General features: G+C 40.5%; 1 protein-coding gene across 6 annotated transcripts in view; it reads left to right on the top strand.

Annotated features, from left to right (window-relative positions):
* The window catches only part of PLS3 (plastin 3), a 79,677-nt gene extending 57,573 nt beyond the window's left edge, over positions 1–22,104 (top strand). For 5 of the 6 annotated variants that reach the window (XM_073885727.1, XM_073885729.1, XM_073885730.1 and 2 more), the window contains 14 exons: positions 2,849–2,978; positions 3,490–3,622; positions 5,548–5,629; positions 6,738–6,903; positions 9,215–9,357; positions 11,607–11,633; positions 11,908–12,003; positions 15,654–15,849; positions 17,044–17,122; positions 17,910–18,024; positions 18,246–18,379; positions 18,723–18,846; positions 19,057–19,181; positions 20,857–22,104. In XM_073885727.1, coding sequence (XP_073741828.1) covers positions 2,849–2,978; positions 3,490–3,622; positions 5,548–5,629; positions 6,738–6,903; positions 9,215–9,357; positions 11,607–11,633; positions 11,908–12,003; positions 15,654–15,849; positions 17,044–17,122; positions 17,910–18,024; positions 18,246–18,379; positions 18,723–18,846; positions 19,057–19,181; positions 20,857–20,989 — 1,683 coding nt within the window. In that variant the 3' untranslated portion in view covers positions 20,990–22,104. The remainder of the gene's footprint in view (positions 1–2,848; positions 2,979–3,489; positions 3,623–5,547; positions 5,630–6,737; positions 6,904–9,214; positions 9,358–11,606; positions 11,634–11,907; positions 12,004–15,653; positions 15,850–17,043; positions 17,123–17,909; positions 18,025–18,245; positions 18,380–18,722; positions 18,847–19,056; positions 19,182–20,856) is intronic. The other variant, XM_025853721.2, reaches the window with a different exon arrangement.
* Positions 22,105–22,354: the final 250 nt, after the last annotated feature.

The following is a 22,354-nucleotide window of genomic DNA, read 5'->3' as shown; positions in this document are numbered from 1 at the left end:
GAATCCATTGAAGATACATAAATCCTCAATTATCCCTTTAAATTTTTTTTTAATTAATCTAAGGAACAGAGGAAAATACCATGAACCTGAAAGTTTGAGCATGGCTGAAAACATTTATTTAAAAATATTTAAAAAACGAAGGTCATATAACCTTTGTAAGGCAATTAAAAATTAACTGATTTGGTTGCAACTTTGCTTTCGTTCCCAAGCATGAGCTTAATTAAATACAGTGAAGTAAGTAATTGCATTAGGATATTATACAGCATTCTTTTTTATTATTTGTATTATTCCTCTTTTCCATGCTGCATATAAATTTGCATTTATTTTTCAGCTGCGGTTGTGATCATGGAAACCAACCTAATTTCTAGAAGCAAACGATCTTGAGGCAAAAATAGTCCTCATAAAAAAATAAAATAACTTTTCATAGGTCATTTCCGAAGCAATAACATTTTGGATGCTTTTTTTTTTTTTTTTGTCATGCCAGTGATTTATGATATGTCAGTCATGAGGGAAAGCACACATTTCAGATTTTAATTTACTAGACAATGTCTAGCTAAACGAAGGGGAGTTCAGAATGAGGTAGAATAGTTAATATTGCGTTTTTACTGAGCAGATATATAGTTCTCAAAGAGGAGTTACGGGGACCAAATGCATCACAGTGAAGACTGCTACATTCGCTGGTCACCCTTTTGTTGCATAATCTTGGCTCAGAAGTTGAGGTTAATTGAATGAAATTAAAGTTGGTCTTAAAAAAATCAGTGTACATAAAAATAATTTCAGCCATTCAGAAATTGCCCAGAGCACATGAGTAGTCAGCTCTACACTATGGATACTTAACAGAGTCCGTATAATGGCCAGAAAGGAGGAAAAATGATTTCAGTATTTAGTTGGTTGTGTGCAATATTTAGAGTAGCCCGTGTGCATGTGTCTATATACATATACAGACATAGACACACACGCACACGTGCACACCCCTTCTAAAATTCTACCTCTGAAATTACAGGTGGAGCAGAAAAATCACAGCTGTGGAAATTGAGTAAGCTTGATTTTGTGGAACTGAACTACTCCGTATTTTCCTAAATAAAATTGGGTCTGTAAGTCCAAGGAAAGTCAGGATTTTGGAAAGGCAAGAGGAGAACTTGACTTTGCAAGAGGACTACCCACAACACCTATAACAACTGTTACACCAGTTACAGAAAGTCTTTCTCTCTGATTTGTATTAATGGATTAGTAGATTAATGACAAAAAAGGTTCCCGCCTGGGAAACCTAAATATAAAAAGGCCCTCCCTGCTTTTGGCCTGATGCCGCCATCTTGTGCAGGACACAGGGCTTGGTTAGTGGCGCATGGGGCTGGATTTCAAACTTCTCCTCGGGCCTGTTCTCATAGATAACAACTACATATTGTCACCCTGGTCTGTGAACTTCAAACATGGGCTGCACCTCCTGAGGTGTGCGTGTGCGTGTGCGTGTGTACCTATCAGTAATGCCAAAGGCCTTTGACTCCTTTTCTGTTTGTTCAGCGACTCTTCCATTAGAGTCATACATGTCCTTCTGTAAGTCCATTTGTGTGTGGTAAACACCTTTTTTTTTAAAGATTTTATTTATTTGAGAACACGTGCACGCATGTGGGGTTGAGGGGGGTGCAGAGGGAGAGGGAAAAAGAATCCCAAGCAGACGCCCTGCTGAGCATGGAGCCCTACACAGGGTTCAACCCTGAGATCATGACCTGAACTGAAATCAAGAGTCAGACGCTTAACTGACTGAGCCACCCAGGTGCCCCTTTTAAAGAAATTTTTATGAAGATGCTACATCTTGCTCTCATTTTACTGGAGGTGGCTACTTTAGCCATGTGCACTGGTAGATCAGAAACAAGTTTGGGCTTAGGTGAGTTCCAGTATTTAAAAATATATAGATAGTCCTGGGACACCTGGGTGGCTCAGTCAGTTGGGCTTCCAACTCTGGATTTCAGCTCAGGTCATGATCTCAGGGTCCTGGGATCCAGCCCCACCTCAGGCTCTGTGTTCAGCGGGGAGTCTACTTGAGGATTCTCTCTCCCTCTCCTTCTACCCCTCTCCCTGCCCCCCCCCAACTTGGGTGCTCTCTCTAAAATAAATAAATAAATCTTTAAAAAATAGAGAGAGTCCTTTAGAATGTCCATTCAGTCAGGCAGTTGGGTAGGGTATGAAATTTGCTTTGTTACCACCTGCTCTTGTACAATTAGCATGTACAGGTTCATTTTGTTAGCCATGTTCCTTCATTGTGACGAGAAGCCGGATTTCATAAACACTCAAACAAGACAGTCACTGAAAAGCCTCTTTTTTGGTTTATTCTCCAGAGTTGTCTTTTTGCTGCCAACTTAACCCATTTTTTCATCTTAATATTCTGTAAATTTTGATTGAACAAACTCTTACTATTGTACCCCCAAAAAAGGTTTTTTTTGTTGAGTCATAAATTTTCATCTTTCTCTGCACTAAGAACTGTAGTTAAAGAAGGGGGATCCTTCAGCCTTTTCTCTCCAGGGAACAAAGCCTTACTTGTTGGTAGAAAATTAGCAGATTTACCTGTGCCTTTGAACCACACTAGTTTTCGGCTTAAAGAGGATTCAATGCATGTGGCACTTAACGTTTTTGACAAGTGTGTGCAATTGACTATCTGGCTTCATTTTCATTGTAGTATTTGCTTAGCATCTTAAAAACTCAAGCCCAGTTTTCCATCTACTTTAAGACTCACCACCCATGTGGGAAAATGTAGGTGAGCAGAGTCTTAAAGAAGATAGAAGGGCTTTATTTAAAACGTTGCGCCTGATTTAAAACGAATGGTGAATTAACAACGTATTTTCATTTGTAGATTTTCCAAGAGGTAAAAAGCAGTGACATTGCCAAAACCTTCCGCAAAGCAATCAACAGGAAAGAAGGGATTTGTGCTCTGGGAGGCACTTCCGAGCTGTCCAGTGAAGGAACGCAGCATTCTTACTCAGGTAATAGTACGAGTTTCACATGTGGTAGGTTAACGCAGTGACCTAATTAGGGTGCCTGCTATGATGGTAAGAAGGGGCACTAGAAAAACATTGGTTCCTAATAGAGAATACAGCAGAAGCCCATTGTGGCGCGTATTTAGACCTGGGACTAATACTTGCCATAACGGCATTGTAAGTATTTATTGTATGGCTTTGTTAGCTTGCAGGATATATTATACAATATGAGCAATGATAGGCTTTATTATAGTAGAACTCTACAGGAATATAAGTAATAATTTTTAAAGAATTTGGTAACTAACTTCTCTAAGGATCAGTTAACCCTGCTCTCTATTTTTTTGTTGTTAATTTTGTACTTCGTAATAGCCATGTTGTATTCAAGTATCTGAGTTTCCAAAGTGGAGAACCCCATGTTTGTGACACATTAACTTTCAGCACTACTGTACAAATTATTTTAGGCTTTAGAGTCAACCTAGAGCATGAACTAATTTCTTGTTATTCAACATGACTATAGAGGAAGAAAAATATGCTTTTGTTAACTGGATAAACAAAGCTTTGGAAAATGATCCTGACTGCAGACATGTTATACCCATGAACCCAAATACCGACGACCTGTTCAAAGCTGTTGGTGATGGAATTGTGCTTTGGTAAGATGTTGGTTGATTTTGTGTCCCGATTTCCGAAACAGCCTTCCACATAACTGATATATTGGTTTCTGGGTGCTCGACAGCTTCAGCTCGGGAAACAGTTAGAATTGAAAGTCGTCTGGGTGTGTCCAAGAAAGTACCACCAAGATACAAATCTAAAACTCACTCATTTAGACTGGGGACTGCTTTATAAGGAAGCTACCAGCTTCCAGTTTTTCTCATCACTTGAGCAAGCAGAACATGACAACTTTGTTGGACTTAAGTATGTCAGTGTCTACTTATTTTTAAAGTACCATAGCTTCAAAATACAAAGAGAACCTCCTCTTCAGTTCTCACTCTCCAATTACTTATTTCTGAAAAATGTGTTTGTCCCTGCTGCTGCGCCAGAGCCAACAGTATCTTGGCAGAAAGGATGTAAGATGATCAACACGTTGTCCGTTGACGGGCTAAGAGCATGCTCCACAATCAGTCTGCCTGGGTTTGTCTTCAGCCTCTGCCACTGAGGAGCTGTGTAAGACCAACCCAACTGCAGTCAGGATATTCAAACCCCTTTGCATTTCACCTGCATCTACTATGATCCCCGTTAAAAAGCATAAGATAGCCCGTTTCGTCCATGTATAGGCACTAAAGAAATAATTCCCCCATGTGTTTTAATACAGAGAGATAATCACATGATGCTATTGATTTGATATTCAAATCTGACACAGGGGCGCCTGGGTGGCTTAGTCGGTTGAGCATCTGCCTTCAACCCAGGTCATGATCCCGGGGTCCTGGGATCGAGTCCCATGTCGCATCAGGCTCCCTGCTTAGTGGGAAGTCTGCTTCTCCCTCTCCCTCTGCCCCTCCCCCTGTTTGTGCTCTCTCTCTCTCTCAATAAAATGTTAAAAAATAAATCTGGGGGCGCCTGGGTGGCTCAGTCGTTAAGGGTCTGCCTTCCGCTCAGGTCATGATCCTGGGGTCCTGGGATCGAGACCCGCATTGGGATCCCTGCTCGGCAGGAAGCCTGCTTCTCCCTCTCCCACTCCTCCTGCTTGTGTTCCCTCTCTCGCTGTGTCTCTCTGTCAAATAAATAAATAAAATCTTTAAATAAATAAACCTGGCATGGGAAGAAGCATGGTTTTCCCTGTGCAGAATCACATATTTTGGGGCAGTATTATAAACACCTAAAATGTTAGCGTCTAAGTCCAAATTTTACGAAATGAGATTTGTCCAAAGAAATCACAGATTCTAGTCTAATTAGTAGAACCTTTCTGTCACCACTGGATTAGCAGCACCAAATATCATGCCTGCTCATCATTTAGGCTCTCAACAAATACGGTGACTGAAAGAATCTCATGCTCAACAGATTTACCTCCTGTGAATAAATGGTCATTCTTATTTGTGAATTTTACAGTCAAGAGACACAATTTCCGTGTCGGATTTTATCTGTTTTTAAAATGTATTCAGTGGGCACCTGGGTGGCTCAGATGCTTAAGTGTCTGCCTTCGGCTCAGGTCATGATCCCAGGGTCCTGGGATCGAGTCCCGCATCGGGCTCCCTGCTCCTTGGGAGCCTGCTTCTCCCTCTGCCTCTCTCTCTCTCTCTTTCATGAATAAATAAATAAAATCTTTTAAAAAAATAAAAATAAAATGTATTCTCTAAGGTTTTTTCAATATCCAAGTTATTCATTCTTATAAAATGATGGGAATATACAAAGAAATTAAAATGAGAAAGTATGCCCCAATCCCCAACTCAGAAATACCTACCTACTGTAAACATTTTGGTCTTTTTTTTCCATGTGCATAGTTTTTTTGTTATCAACATGATAAAAGTCATATATTGCACTGATTTTTTCGGATTACATGAGAGACATGTCATGTGCCTTAAAACATTTGTGAATATTTACAGGCTCTTTAAACCAATTCCTTGCTTAATTTATGTTTTAGTAAAATGATCAACCTTTCAGTTCCTGATACAATTGATGAAAGAGCAATCAACAAGAAGAAACTGACACCCTTCATCATTCAGGTACGCATTGATCTCCCTGCCCTCTTCTGGGAAACTGCCTTGTGAGGGTCTATTCTGTAGACCATCAGTTCTGCCCTTCGTATCTTCCCATTTAGTTCCTATAATGACTCTTGAGTTTAGGACTATTATCCAAATTTGACAGGAGAGCTGGGACTCAGAGAGGCTCCGGAGCTTGCCCAGGGTTAACATTAGAACTGAAGTTCAAATCCAGGTCTAACTCCAAAGCCCTGTGTTCTCCTCATTACACACTGTGTTCAAGCATGCAGAAATAAGCAAAAATATTTAAGCTTTTAATTAATTAGCATGCTTAAGCAATGGAGCATTTTTCTTTTCCATCAAGTGAGTATTATACTCTGAGATAGCAAAATTCCCTCGGGCAAGAGCACCTCTTGGGATGTGGAGAATTCAACTTCTAGAACTTTTTCAGGTGCATGGAATAGACCTCTCATTTAGGCATTTTTAGAAATACGACTCAGGCGCCTGAGTGGCTCAGTCGGTTAAGCGTCTGCCTTCAGCTCAGGTCATGATCCCGGGGTCCTGGGATCGAGTCCCACATCAGGCTCCCTGCTCAGTGGGGAGTCTGCTTCTTCCTTTCCCTCTGCTGGTCTCTCTCTCTGTCAAATAAATAAATAATCTCTAAAAAAAAATAGAAATACAATGACTCTTGGGGCACCCAGCTGGCTCAGTTGGTAGAAGGTGCAACTCTTGATCTCGGGGTTATAAATTTGAGTCCCACGTCGGGTGTAGAGATTGCTTAAAAATAAAATCTTTAAGAAGAAAAAAAGAAATACGACCCTTAACCCGCATGGATATCCTGACTCTAGTCACTCAGCCTTTTCCTTTTGTGACAACGTCTGTGTACTTCAAAAGAGACCAAATAAAAATACCAAGTTAACTTCCCACGGAATTCTGGAAAAGACAGTAACAATAATAAGGCTGAGATTTGTTTAACACCAAAGTCTGGAGTTTGTTGCCTGGAATTTGTTTTCTGTGGATCATATGTGACTGAAATTAATTTCCTCGTTGAGCATGATTTTCAGTAAAGGGAGTAGACTCCCTAAAAACTGGAAAGGTCAAGAAGCAAATGTGTACATTGGCTGTCTTGCAGGAAAACTTAAACTTGGCACTGAACTCTGCTTCCGCCATTGGGTGTCACGTTGTGAACATCGGTGCAGAGGATTTGCGGGCTGGGAAACCGCATCTGGTTCTGGGACTGCTTTGGCAGATCATTAAGATTGGTTTGTTCGCCGACATTGAATTAAGCAGGAATGAAGGTAATGGAACACAGTCATTATTTTGAAAGCTGTTTATTGGGTATTTTTTCCTGGTCACACAGACTGTCATGCTTTCACTTAATTGTGGTGATTAGATGATAACTAGAATTAACAGAAGGTAATGCTATAGTGTTGTTCTGGAAAGCAGTCTAATTACAACTTTTCTTCTTTAGTAGTAATTCACATTTGCCTGGTGCTTTAGAATTCATTTTATAATAAAGACACAAAAGCACAGAGTTTAAGGAACATTCCCAAGGTCCCCAGACTGGGTATCTTTTCTTTTCTGATCTGCCTGCACAACTGCCGCCCCATCTTCACCCCCAGACTGAGACCTCTTCAAACTAGTCTACCCCACCCTTGATGGTCACGTATTTCCTGAACTTTTTACAGCATGGGGTTTCACATCACACCATGGATTTGTAGGATGTATAAGCACGCATAATATAATTGTCATGTGTCCTGGGCAATACTACATGATCCTCTTCCTGCAAAGCTTAAAACATTAAACACCACTCCAGGTATTCTTATTTTATTCCAGAAATCGCTCTCTCAACCCTAGTTACTTCTGGGGAATATGTATTTGGGGTTCTCAGTCTTTTCAAGGCCCCAGAATGTCTGTCGACGGTCTTATTTTGCACATCGATCCATGAAAGACTTTTTTGCACTTTTGAGACTGTTACACTTGCTCTTTCAATCCACTCAGAGGTACCTATATTTGAACAAAGACAATTACTCTCGTTGCTGGCCTTCTGCACAGTGGTGTTTGTCTTGTTAAAGAAGTTGAAGTCCGTTCAGAAAGGCAAAGGGAACAGCAAAATAAAATCACATTGGCTTACATAGTAAATCAAATGACTTTTCTTTGACAAGGTCTCAGGTGCATAGATAGATATCAGGCTGTTTAGTCCTCCCTAGCCTTTGACGCGGTGGAGATGGGCAGCCAAAGGAGGGTCTTGGACAAGTGACCTGCTGCTCCTGCCCTGGCTTAAATCCCTCAGCGTCAGAATGACGTGGCGTGAAGCAGAGTCTGTGAAAGATGAAATTTGCCTGATAAAGGTATTACTTAGACCTCTTCAGAAATCAGGCAGTTTCATGGAGCGCCTGGGTGACTCAGTCGGTTAAGCGTCTGCCTTTGGCTCAGGTCATGATCTCGGGGTCCTGGGATCGAGCCCCACATCGGGCTCCCTGCTCAGCGGGGAGTCTGCTTCTCCCTCCCCCTCTATCTCTGTGCTCTCTCGCTCATTCTCTCTCTCTCTCAAATAAATAAAATCTTTAAACAAAAAGAAATCAGGCAGTTTCAGTCTTCTTGTTCAAGCTAAACCTCCTTTTATTTCATGGGAGGTAATTTTTGCATTAGGACTACACAACTTACTCCTAAAACAATGCCAAAATTTAGACTGTTCTCTATGCAGACACCCTCTGCTTCTACCTACTCCCTATAGGGAATATTTACCAGAAACCCTTGGCTTCTTCTATACATTCAATTCAACAACAAAATAACAGCAGCTTTTACATGTTAGGTGCTGTAGAAAACGTAAAGTTAAATTATATCCCTTTAAAATTAGATTTAACCCGGGGCACCTGGCCGACTCAGTTGGTGGCATGTGCAACACTTGATCTCAGGGTTGTGAGTTTGAACCCCACGTTGGGTGGAGAGATTACTTTAAAAAATAAAAATATTTTTAAAAACAGATTTAACCCTTTGAGAGTCAAATAATTACACTTAAATATAAATACCATAGTGGTTTGGGGTGCCTGGGTGGCTCAGTCTGTTGAGTGTCCAACTCTTGATTTTGGCTTAGGTTCATGATCTCAGGGTTGTGGGATTGAGCCCCGAGGCGAGCTTTGTGGAGAGTCTGCGCCTCCCTCCCCCTCTGCTCCCCCCGCCACCGCGCTCACAGTCTCTCAAATAAATAAAATCTTTAAAAAAAAAAAAAAAAAAGGACAATTTAGGTAAACATACGACATAACAAAATGTTTTAAAAGCTGTACCTTATTGCCATTTGGAGCATGAAGACTAATAAAATAAATGATGTATTTGCTATATATTCTCATAACAGTGTCTATCTGGATCATCATATAATTGTCTACTAATATATTATCTTTTATTAGACTATCAGTACCTAAAAATGAGGAACTAGGTCAGACCAGTCATTGCACCTCTGTTACCTAACACAGTGTCCAAAGACCGAGTGAACTTGTAATGACCAAAAATCAAAAAATAATAATAAATAAATTAAAAAAACTTGTAATGACCATTGTCATATAATATATTGGTTGTGGGGTGGTGGTTGTTTTTTTTTTTTCCTTATAGCCTTGGCCGCCTTACTTCGAGATGGTGAGACTTTGGAGGAGCTTATGAAATTGTCTCCGGAAGAGCTTCTGCTCAGATGGGCAAACTTTCACTTGGAAAACTCGGGCTGGCAAAAAATCAACAACTTTAGTGCTGACATCAAGGTAACTGCAAAGAACCATCACGCCTTTGGAGGATACGATGTCTTGGGGGACTTCCTCCCAGTTAGGGGGAAAAATCCTGCCAGGATATCGCCAGGCCTTGTTGGCCCTTGGCCCCGATGGTAGATTTCGGGAGAGCTGAAACCTAGTGAAGAGTACTAGCACCGAGTTTAACTTTCCTTCTGTGGGAAAGGGTCAAAGTATTATATAGTCCCGAGGCTTTATTCTGCCGCCCGTTGAACATGGAGTATCAGAGGGTGGGCCATGACCATTCTCTTCCTAACTGCCTTTCCCAGACCTCAGGGTACCTGTTAATAAATCCTGGAAGAGAGAGAAAGGGCCCCAGGATTCTCCTTCCCCTTACTTATTTGGCTTCTTTCTATCATGTGCTCCCACCTGTAGACATTGAGTTTATGAGGGTAGTGATGAACTCTTACATATGGCTGTGTGTCGTACCTCAGCCCCTGCCCTAGGGCCCTCCGGCCAAAGCCCGCCTCCAACCACAAGACCCGCCACATAAAAGACCTACAAATATTTCTTGTGTTACATTTTGGCGTTTGCTGCTCAAAGGCAGTAAGGAAAAAACTAGAAGAGGAAGGAGACATTGGTAGCTTCCCAGAGAGAGAGGGCCAAAATCACCACAGCAAAAAAATTCTCATTCATTGACTCGACTCTCTCCCAAATCCAAGTGTTTGGGACACAGGGAACACATTCAAGGATCTTCACCAGATGTCACTGACCCACAGGGCTATGAAAACGATAGGCTGTGATCCTATCGATGTGCTCAGCGGGGAGAGGAAGTCGTGCGATATTTGCATTACTGATTTCACCAGGGAAAATTAAGGATAGCTTCCAAATTATAAGACCAGCAGGCCTCCCACCCCTTCTTTTAACTTACACAAGATGTTTGGCCAGGTGTATTTTTGCTTTATGCACGAGATGTGTTCCCGAAAACCACTCTTAAATGGATTTTCTGTTCTGGGACCTCTTTGAAATGTACAAGAGGAAATAGTGCTTAAAAATGGAGCCTGCCTTGAATCTTTTCAAAAAGCAAATGATTGTTCAGTAATGTGAAAAAGGGCTTCCAATTTATCCGTACTTCAAGTGTAATTTTCACCTGTAAAGCCCTTTCCAGGGTCGAAAGACACTGCTGGGTCTGCTCTTTTCCCATTCTTCTCAAGGGCATAGGATTCGATTATGAGCTGTTCATGCACCATTAGGAAGAAATTGTAAGCAAAAGCACTTTCAGGACAGTAATGCCCTCTTACAGGGAGGCAAATCCTGCGCCTGCTAATGGTGGGATCTGGGTTTGCAGTTCATGAATGGCTCTGAAGTAGATTTCACTCCCCTGATTTTCCCCACTGTTAGAATCATTTCTGGCATTCTGTATCCAACTCGCTTAGGTGGCTCATTTAAGATGCAGCTCCCAGAGATTTGTATTTGGTAGGGTCTGGGGTTGGACCCAGTTAATCTGTATCTTGAATGGCTTCCCCCAGGGGGTTAAGATGCACATAATCTACAGAGTTTACTAGGAGAAACGTTCCTTTATAAGCCTGTCTGGACTGTCAAGGCTCAGCAATAGAAACTGATCACCGCTGGGAAGGTCATCTTCCAATAGAGCAGGATTAAGGAGTCTTGACTCCAGGTTCAGTCCCCTAAAGGCAGAAGTTTACTTGACATGTGTGTTGAAGACGGTCATTAAGGGTTTGCCCTGGTACAGTGGTTCTCAATTTGTATTTTGTGGAGGGTCCACACAGCCTGATTTCACCTAGCCTACCCCCATATGAGCAGCGCCACTTTTTGTTACTGGGATTCCAAGTAAAACCATTCAAACAATGAATGAGTTCAGGAGCTTAAAACAAAAAGAAAATCTTCAGGGAGCGCCTGGGTGGTTCAGTCAGTGAAGCGTCCGATTCTTGATCTCAGCTCAGGTCTTGATCTCAGGGTCATGAGTTCAAGCCCTGCGTTGGGCTCCATGCTGGGTGTGGAGCCTACTTAAAAAAATGTCTTATTTGGTTAACTATATTCAGGTCATACAGGGTTAAACATTATTTCACCAACTCAAGAGTCACTTATTTAAAAAATGTTATTTAAATTTACAATTAAATACATCTTTAACATAGCTAATCTCTTCTCCATAGGTTATGGTATATATTGTGTTTTGTAATGATGTAACCTGTCTATTTTCTCTTTCCCTATGCTTCCTGGATTTCTGCTCCTACTTTCTTTTCTTGCTCGTTTTATCTACCAAGCTTATTGACTTCAGTAATTCAGTGAAGGTACAGAACTAGTTAATGTGTTTACTAGCATTATTGTATTGGTAATGTTAATCAGTTGTAAAGTCATGATAAAATCCAGTTATCCATATTCGAGGCAGACATTAGGCCAGATAGATGGACTTTTCTGGGGGAAAGATCTGTTAGATTAGAAGACAGAGATTTGTGCCATATATTCTCACAAAATCCAGTGCAAATATCCTTCCAAACATGGGACAATGGGATCCATTCATTCTTTGTAGATGTGATCTCACTGAGATTTTCAATTCATTTGTAGGATTCCAAAGCCTATTTCCATCTTCTCAATCAAATTGCACCAAAAGGACAGAAGGAAGGTGAACCACGGATAGATATTAACATGTCAGGTTTCAATGTAAGTATAGGTGTTCATTTGAATTCTACAGTCTTACAAAATGATTGTCAATTTCTTCTAAATAATAAGAATTTTTATAATTGCTTGTAATGGTGTTAAAAATTTTGAGCATTATTTTATAATTTATTGCTGTGGGTATAATTCAAAGGCAGAAAGAGTAGCTTTGGTGGAGTTTGATAGTTTATTAATGGGATCCATAATGATGGCGCTATTGGTTTATATTGATTGCATAAAATATTCAAAGCAAGGGTGGGGAAATAAGTGCTAGAAACTAACCTTTTCCAAGTGTTTGGATTATAATCACAGTGAGAGATGTAATGACAAGCTATTCATATACGCATCTGTAATATTCCTGTGTTGAGAGTAACATGAATATGTTTACAAACTGCGGATCCCTGAAATCCAGCTTGGGGACTCACTTGTGGACCATATTCCCTGGTTACATCACTCAGTTGTTCAGTGACCTTCCCCAAATTGGATCTCACTTTGCTCATCCATAAAGGAAGAAGTTGGGCTAGACGATTTCATCTCAAGTTTCTAGGATCCCCTGGTGCGTTCTTTGTACCCATTAGATATAGAATGCCTTGTACTAATTTAGAGAATCCATATTTCTAGCCTACTAGGCGGTAGGATCGAGTAGATAATACGGGCTAAACCACTTACCCAGCCCTTATCAGAACTGAATTTGTAACTGACTTGTGCGTTTATATTGCTGTCTGTATGTTGGACGTGAGACTCTGGTTCAGATGACTTGGTATGGATAAGGAGCTGTGCTGTGCGCTGGGGAGCTGTCTGGGCAGGCTCGCCCGGTGACTATATGCATGCGTAAATGGCGCCAGTACACTAACTGATTCTGATTTCCAGACAGTTCTCCATTCAGTCTTTCCTGGTTGATCGTCAAACACTCCTCTGTCTCTTCCCTCCCCAGAATCCTTCAAGGATTCCCCATTGACTCTAGACTTTAGTCTGACGTGTTCTGCTTAGCATTTAAGGCCCTCCACAGTCTTGCTCCAGGTCGGCTAGCGAGTGCTCTTTCCCATTAGTCTCTACCCGCACCCCCTCACCCCTGCCCCCAGTACTCATTTTACCTCTGAGCCTTTGCTCACACTTTTCCCTTGTTGGTCAGTGTCCTTCTTCATCTTTTTCAGCCTTATTACCTTCTTTAGGGCCTAATTGACTGATGATTGGGTTTTTTTTATATCCATTATCACATCAGGTTTTCTCATGACCCTTTGTAATGCCTTCCAGCCCCCATCCCAGGCAACCACTCATTTGCTTTCTTTCACTTTATATTAGTTTGAATTTTTATGAGTTTTATATAATGGGCCCCTACAGTATGTATCCCCTTTTTTTTTTTTTTTGGTCTAGCTTCTTTCACTCAGCATAGTATTTTGAGATTCATTCATGTTGTCACATGTATCATAAATGCATTCCTTGTTTATTCCTGAATTATATGCTGGTGAATGGAGATACCACAAATTTGTTTACACATGCACTTGCTGATGAGCATTTGGATTGTTTCCAGTTTGGGGCTATTACAAATATAGCTGCTATTGAGCATTCATATAGAACTCTTTGTATAAAGATATGCATTCATTTCTCTTTGGTAAATACCTAGGAATGAAATGGCTGAGTAATTGGGTATGTCTATGTTTGACTTTTTTAGGAAGCGGCCAATTCGTTTTCCAAACTGGTTGTACCATTTTACATTGCTACCGGCAGTTCATCCACACCCTCACTGACACTTTAGTGTGGTTAGTCCTTTTAACTTGAATCATTCTAACCGGTGCCGAATGATCTGTCATTGTGGTTTTAATTTGTATTTCCCTAATGACATATGATGTTGAACATTTTTAATGTGGTTATTTGCCATCTATGTATTGTCATGTTCAAACATTTTGCCCATTTTTAATTGCATTGTTTGTTTGCTTATTAGCAAGTTTTGAGTGTTTTTATGTATTTTGGAGATAAGTCCTTGATTGGATATGTGATTTGCAAATATTTTCTCTCAATGTTTTTCAAAGAACAGACGTTCTTAATTTTGGCAAAGTCAGATTTAGTCATTTTTTCTTTTATGGATCATGCTTTTGATGTTGTATCTAAGAAATTTTAGCCTAACACAAGGTCACAAATATTTCTTCCTATGTGTTCTCCTAGAGGTTTTATAGTTTGAGGTTTTACATTTAGAAATATAATATGTTTGGGGTTAACTTTGAATATGGTGGGAAGTGGGGCTGGAGTTATTTTTGCATATTTTTTTTATTTGATTATTTTTTATTTCACTATTGTCTATTTGACTATTAAAATTTTTTTTTTGTTTCTGTCTACTCTAAAGCTTCCTCCTATTCCAATATTATCAATGCTTCATTAGGAATGCCAAGATGATCAATAAAGGATCTTAAAATAATTTGGTAAATAGCATACAGCAAACAACATTAAAGTAATAACTGACAGGTTACAAGAAATAAAATAGGCTCCATGAGAGGAACTCACTATGTTCAGAGAGAACCCTGAAGAAAGGTTGAATCCCACTCAATTGCCCATCTGCTGGTGGTTACTGATTGTTTTGCAGAAGGTAACAAACTAAATACACATTGTTCTGGAGTCCTGTATAATCAAGGCACCTCACTGGAGGTTAAAAAAACTAATTAAGGATAGCATCACCCATTGAAGACAAAGTTAAGACTATCAAATTACACATTCTGGGCAGCTTTAGAAAAGTAACATTCCTCAGGTTTCATTTCTCTTTATCTCTTCTTTTCCCACCAGATTGTAAAACCCTTTCTCCCATGACACTTCCACAGAAGTGCTCACGTTTGCCCTGGGGCAAAACTGTAGTGTGTCCATGTAGGAAGTGCCCAGAGTGCCACTCTGTTCCTTTTCAAGTGTAGGTCACTAGAAACAGAAGATCCAAAAGCACCCGTTCCTCCCGCGGCTCCAGGTTTTTCACTTGTAGCCTTGGGATGTGGGAATAGTGAGTGCCTGAGAAACTGTATTTTTTACATCAGGCTGAAATGATTGGATAACTTAAATTCTTCACCAAACCCTGTGTTAATCCAGAGTTGGGCATTCATCTTGGGGGGGGGGGGGGGGGGTAACAAGTTAGGAGTCATGGGAATAAGTTGGAAGTAAGTATTCTTTACAGAAATGAGCAACTCTGCTTCTTCCTGGGTGGAAAAGTTAACCGTAACAACAGAAAAAAATCCTTGCAGAGGAAAACTACAATTTGAAATACGCAATTTAAACCTGAAATTAAATTATTGGAAACTGCTATTCTTGATGATTATTTTTTAAATATTTTCTCATGATTTCTCTATCTTTTTCAGTCTTATGCCTTCTTTAGGGCCCACTTGAAAAATCTCAACAGTTTTAGCTTTTTTCTGGAGTTTTCGCAGGGGAGATGTAATCCCATTTGAAGTAAATGTACTGTCCTCAAATAAATGATCTGGTGCCACCTAGCGTGTTTTTTAGGTACTGCATGCAAATACGGCCAACTTTTTCTGCTGTTGTATTCAAAACAATTTTATAATAAGTACCATATGTTGGCTAAGAGAAAGTAGAATTGTATATCCAGCCTATCATTGTAGGGGAACATGTCTGTATTTTTAGTATAGCCTCTTAAAAGATGCCTTCTTATTTTACTTCAACAGGAAACAGATGATTTGAAGAGAGCTGAGAGTATGCTTCAACAAGCAGACAAGTTGGGTTGCAGACAGTTTGTCACCCCTGCTGATGTCGTCAGTGGAAACCCCAAACTGAACTTAGCCTTTGTGGCTAACCTGTTTAATAAATACCCGGCACTAACCAAGCCCGAGAACCAGGATATTGACTGGACTCTGTTGGAAGGTAATTGAAGTTTTCTCACGTTCTAATGTGCGAGACCACAGACCAGAAATACACAGGCCATGATGATTCCAGGATCTTGGCTTAATAAGTTTCCTTCTCCACTTTCCCTTAGCAAATCTCTGCTGGAAGTAGACCCGAGGGCTGAGTAAAAAGTGGCAGCTGATAGAAAAGGGTGATACTGGGAAACTTGTAGTCAAGGATCACCTAGCTTAAGGCCACTTAGTAAACCATTGTTTTATTTTAATATTTTAGAAATAGATCATCTTTTAAACCCCTCACCAGAAAAAGGTATATATGCATTAAATTTGACCTATCAGTTTACAGTATTATTTCATTCTTCCACAGTCAGACTAACCAGACAGCACTAGCCCCAGTTCCTTTTCTACTCAAAAAATCATAATAGGGGGCGCCTGGCCGGCTCAGTCAGTAGAGCGTGCAACTCTTGATCTGAGGGTCATGAGTTAGAGCCCCATGCTGGGTGTGGCGATTACTTAAAAATAAAATCTTTAAAATGATAATAATAACGAAAATGGCAATTACTTAAGTTTGGGGAAGGCAGAGTTTACCTTTTCCAGATTATATATGCATGAAGTATAAGATTCAGATATGAACAAATGTAATAGTCATTCCTTGACCATCCACTGGCAGGACTATAAAATCTTTACATTTTATGCTTTTCAAGTTTCACAGAACTTGTTGCTGTGATATAGGCATGTGAAAGGAGTGCTTGTGTGTAGCTTAGAATTTACAAATGTGTAGAGGGAAGGTGTAAATTCATGAGTATAGAGGGTTCCTATGACCATCCCCCAAATTTTTTTGATTTCCCCCCCAATTTTTTTAACGTAAAACTGATCACATCAGTTACTTTTGAGGTATGGGGACTTGGGGAGATATTGGGGAAGCCTTAGAAGGGGGTGGAGATTATAAAAAATTCATAAACCTCTAAATTGTTTGACTGATTATAAAGTTGTATTCTTCAATTGTAAAATAAATCCAACAAATTTTTTTAAAGAAGGCTGTACCTAGAGGGAATGTATTTAGAGAGAATGTCTGGAGATTCATATTGGAGAAAACCTCTAGGTTTGTACAGAGGAAATGAAATAATCCTAACTATGAATTGATATGATATGCATGTGATATGCACATATACAAGGTGTTTAATTAATATATACATTTTGTGAATATTCTTATTAGGAGAAACTCGTGAAGAAAGAACCTTCCGTAACTGGATGAATTCTCTTGGTGTTAATCCCCATGTAAACCATCTCTATGCGTAAGCCTTTGTACTGTTATTATCTGTTGGGAACATCATGAATGGATGCCACAGAAAGAATTACAGCTCTAAACATTTTCTAGATGTTCGTTTACACTGGCTACTTAGATCAGAAGATGTTGAATGGTGACATCCATTATCATTTTCCGAATACACAGAAGCCCAGATTCTTTCTTTACGTGGTCATTAAGTGAAAGAGTGTATGAATGTCTTTCTAACACCCTATGGAATAGCCTTTATATTTTGAAACAGAGACCAGGGAATGCCTTAAGTACACCATCCATGATGTCTTGAGGCCTTTGTACTCACTGTTCTCTCAGCCTGGAATGTTCTTTTCTGGCTCAAATGCCTTATTCCCTTACTATATTCAAGCTACTGATTCAGGCCCTGACCACCACCTAACACTCCGTAACCCTAACCCTGGTTCTTTTCATCTTCAGAGCAGTTATCTACACCCCCAAATCAAATTATCTATTGATCCATATACTTGTTTATTCTCTCTCTCTCTCTCTCTCTCCCTCTCCGAGTCTAGTGTAAGGCCAGGGATTTTCATTCTATGTGCCCAGCTTCTAGAATAGTACCTTGCAAACCAGAAGCTCACGATAAGTATTTTAAGTGAATGGGATGGTGTTAGCTCTATTTTTTAGGACAGATTGATAGAAAATATGAGCCTTGGGTATTATCTGTGGTTTTATATGTTTTAGTTGCCAGTGTACTGTTATTGTTTTTAAGGAAACAAAGGCCCAGCTGTCTAAAAACACTGATTAAATTATTTTTAAATCTTTAGTGACCTGCAGGATGCCCTGGTAATCTTACAGTTGTATGAACGAATTAAAGTTCCTGTTGACTGGAGTAAGGTTAATAAACCTCCATACCCGAAACTTGGAGCCAACATGAAAAAGGTAGGTCATTAGGTTGCTGTATACATTTCTTACAGGCTATTTTTATTCTCAGTTTGTTTCTTTTGTTTGGAAAACTCTTGCATCTGAGCTTTTTGAGAACAGGAACCGTGTCTTAACTTTTGTTGTGCTAAGTGCCCAGCATCGTGCATGCATACTCAACATGTGTATCCAGATAAAGCAGATGAAAAATCCTCAACCGTTTGCTTTTTGTGGGTTTACAGCTAGAAAACTGCAACTATGCTGTTGAACTGGGGAAGCATCCTGCCAAATTCTCCCTGGTTGGTATCGGAGGGCAAGACCTGAACGATGGAAACCAGACTCTGACTTTAGCTTTAGTCTGGCAGCTGATGAGAAGGTATGGTACCCAGTTTTCGCTCTTAAGCTCCACTGTCCTAGCGGTCTGTGATCCAGCCCTTGTTATTTTCAGGTAGACGTGTCGATGACTACGCCCTGGAAACTTTTGTATTTAGACTCTAAAGTGAGCTTAGGTAATGAATAGATGCAAAAATTCTGAACAGCCCATGTATCCTTTTGAAAAAGACCTCTTAACTAGAATGCTGACACGCTTCCATTATAACCGAGTACCAGCCAAAACAGCTTCTTTTGGGTCATTGCCACTGTCAGACTAGTACAAAAGGTGCATTTTTTTTTTTTCTCATGAAGTAGATTGGGACCTTTTCTTCCACTTCTCCTTCTAGATATACCCTCAATGTTCTGGAAGACCTCGGAGACGGGCAGAAAGCTAATGATGACATCATTGTCAGCTGGGTGAACAGAACACTGAGTGAAGCTGGAAAATCAACTTCCATTCAGAGTTTTAAGGTAAGATTTGCGCACATTTGATGATGTGTGCCAGAAAGGATCAATAATTTAGAAGGCCAGCCTTCGGTTGGTTTGTCAGTGATTTAATGTTGTGCTGCTGGCAAGATTCTCTTCAGCCGCTGGGCCTGGTGTGTGGTGACTTGAGAGAAGTAATCACATGTTAATTTGTACAAACCTGAAACTCTTGGATTTATTGTCCTTTGACACTAGGACAAGACGATCAGCTCCAGTTTGGCAGTTGTGGATTTAATTGACGCCATCCAGCCGGGCTGCATAAACTATGACCTTGTTAAGAGTGGCAATCTGACAGAAGACGATAAGCACAATAATGCCAAGTAAGAGACACTGACCATAATGATGATTAATACCCACTCTACATTCTCGCTCAGGTTTGGCCACTTTACGGATGGTGTCACCTGAGAGGCGCCTAGGGGGCTCAGTCGGTTAAGCATCTGCCTTTGGCTCACGTCATGATCCCAGGAGATCCCAGAGTCCTGGGATCGAGCCCCGTGTCGGGCTCCCTGCTCAGCGGGGAGTCTGCTTCTCCCTCTGGCTCGTGCTCTCTCTCATTCACTCTCCCTCTCAAACAAATAAAATTTAAAAATCTTAAAAAAAAAAAAAAAAAAGACTGGTGTCACCGGAGGGAAACCACTTGGAGCCTCAGATTCCTCATTAGTACATATGGGAGCAATAATACTTACCTTAGAGATTTTGAAATGAATACAAGATATAAGATCCTAGCCACTGTGCCTGACATCATAGACGCTCAGTCAGTGGTTGCTCCAGGGAATTACCAAAATGATATAGTTGATGTTCATCTCACAACAAGGAGAAAATGGGCTAAGAATATTCGTGCCATAGATAAGAATATTCTTCTGTCTCACTCTTTTTTGAAACGTGTTATTTACGGATGTCTTTTTTCACTATGCACAGATTGCTTTTACTACATATGTTGAGTTAATTATCTTGGTCCCTAAATGAGCAGGATGCTTAGGCCTCCACTGAAACTGTGCCTTGAAAGTTTTGTGGGGTGGCGGGTGGCTCAGTCGGTGAAGTGTCTGCCTTTGGCCGAGGTCATGGTCTTGAGATTGAGCCCCAAGTTGGGCTTCCTGCTCAGTGGGGAGTCTGCTTCTCCCTCTGCTCCTCCCCCTGCTTGTGCTCTCTCTCTCAAATAAATAAAATCTTTTTTAAAAAAGAAAGTAAGTTTTTTGCATTTCAGCAATATTGCGAAGGGCTTTTCCACCTGTCACTTCCCTTCTTCCCCAAAGACCTAGACTGTGACCTGGTTTTGCAGGCAGCCCATGAAAGCTTGACTAGCATACACTGGAAATCAGCCCACTGAAAACCTTCCTTTTTCAGAAACGATCATCTTTAAAGATTTGTGTTACAAAACCCCTAGAAACGTCTCCTGTATTAAGTGAAGGGCGCTCCTGCAGATTTCCCTAGCTGGACACATCAGTTCTTTCTTCCCTTACTTTGTGTACCCTTTCCATTCCTTGCTCTGACCACTCTGTCCCCACACCTTGTAGACTCTACCCACCCCACCCCACCCCACCCCCACCTTGACTGTGTGGAGGAATTCACTGCATCTCCCAGAGCAGCTTGGATTTGAATAGATGACATAGTCTTCCGTCCCCTGTCTCTAGGATCACACGAGAGCATCTGTTATCCCGTCAACATGCTCAATGAAAATAATCAACATCGATCGTACAGCCGATCTGGATAATTATATATATTTTTTTCTCATCTTCAGTATCACGTCAGTGCTCCAAAATTAATTCTCATTGCAGAAAAGGGGTGAATAAAATCAGTCCCAAGCTGTAGGGCTGAAAAATCAGATGTCACTTAAGACTGACCTCAAAAACAAAAAGTAAAATCGTGCCGCTCTGAAGTTTCACTATGAATGTTTCACATCCCAGCCAAATGACTTTACAAGAGGAAACAGATGTCTCCTATCATGTCCTTGACTAACAAGAGGTTCATCTTGATTTTTGTTTCCTCCACCAATAGGTACGCCGTGTCAATGGCTAGAAGAATCGGAGCCAGGGTGTATGCTCTCCCCGAAGACCTTGTGGAAGTAAAGCCCAAGATGGTCATGACCGTGTTTGCGTGCTTGATGGGCAGGGGGATGAAGAGGGTGTAAAATAACCAATTCGAATAAAAACAACCTTGCTCCCAGGTGCATGATTAGCAGGTCAACTCTTTCCAGGGGAAGTGCTCATGGCTTAAGGAACTGATGGTCATTGAAAGGACTCAGAGTTTTGATGAACAAGACTCCTCATCATGAGAGCTCACAGGGGAAAGAGTTTTAATGGCAACAACTCCTCTTTCCCATAGTCAGAGTTGGATTTGTCAGGCACCCCTGAAATGCGCTCATGGCCAAATCATTTACTCTCTCTCCTCCTAGATCGCTGCCCCTGACATTTCCCATTGCTGTATGTCGTTTCTGTGTATCTTTGCCCCCCCCTTAGAATGTTCACCTCTTGGGACTTGCTTAGATGATTGGATATGAATATTGTTAGACCATAATTTTGCGTTTCCATCCAGGATGCTAGTTCTTATTCGAGAACTGGGCTCAGAGGGTATCTGGATATGAGTATCCTTTGCTTATCTTTGTAGTACTGAACATTGGCAGAAGTAACTGGCTGTGCAGAATGTAATAGAAGCTTTTCGTATTCTTTTATTCTTAAAATCAGTATCTTTTTACAGTATTCTTTCTACGTGATCTTTTTTGTACATTTAAGAATATTTTGATTACATTAAATGAGACTGCTGATTTTGCTACTTTTTTTAAGGGGTCTTCAAGTAAGTAAAAACCATACATTGTAGGTAGAGGAAAAGTGTCCCTTGATTTTGCATCGACCCTCTCACACCCAAGTTGTAAACAGCTGACATACTTTGTCTTCAAACACTTGGTTCCATATATGCTTATTTGTTTTAAAAGCCTATATCATCAAACTCTCTCTTTAGATTTAAAATGCTGTTGAATATGACACTTTTGAGGAGAGAGTGTGCTCAGAATGTAGACAGGAGACGGTAGGCCAAGCATGCTAAGCGTACCATAAATTTTCTAATTTACCACCTAAAACAAGGAGACGTGGTCACTAAAAAATAAAAATATATATGTAGGACGTAATGTACTCTTGCTTTGTCAAGCTGTTTGCTATAGTTTCCAAGATCATAATGTTACTCTAACTCTGAAAAGTGATGTAATCTGGTAGCAATGTATTAGTTCAAATAAAGGCATTTACATAATAATCAGTCTACTCATGTGTTCCACCCCTTCGTGGTTTGCCAGTCGTGTTTGCCAGATTTTCCCCCCCCAATATTCTCCTTTTCTGGTGTACTGTACAAAATGACGTTTGTTCAATTTAAGCTCGTGGAGCTGAATTACAGGGTCTGAATGAAGGAGCGTCCCAGCGGGGTCAGAGGGTTTTCTCCAACTTACCATAATGGGGGATCCGTATAACCAGTGAGGGGAGATGGTTTCTGGCAGGCTTTCTTATCC

Source organism: Callorhinus ursinus, unplaced genomic scaffold (genome assembly GCF_003265705.2).
Source record: "Callorhinus ursinus isolate GAN/ISIS: 27379988/994484 unplaced genomic scaffold, GSC_fseal_2.0 scaffold65, whole genome shotgun sequence".
Taxonomy (NCBI): Eukaryota; Metazoa; Chordata; class Mammalia; order Carnivora; family Otariidae; genus Callorhinus; species Callorhinus ursinus.
This window is presented reverse-complemented; position numbering and strand designations above follow the sequence as displayed.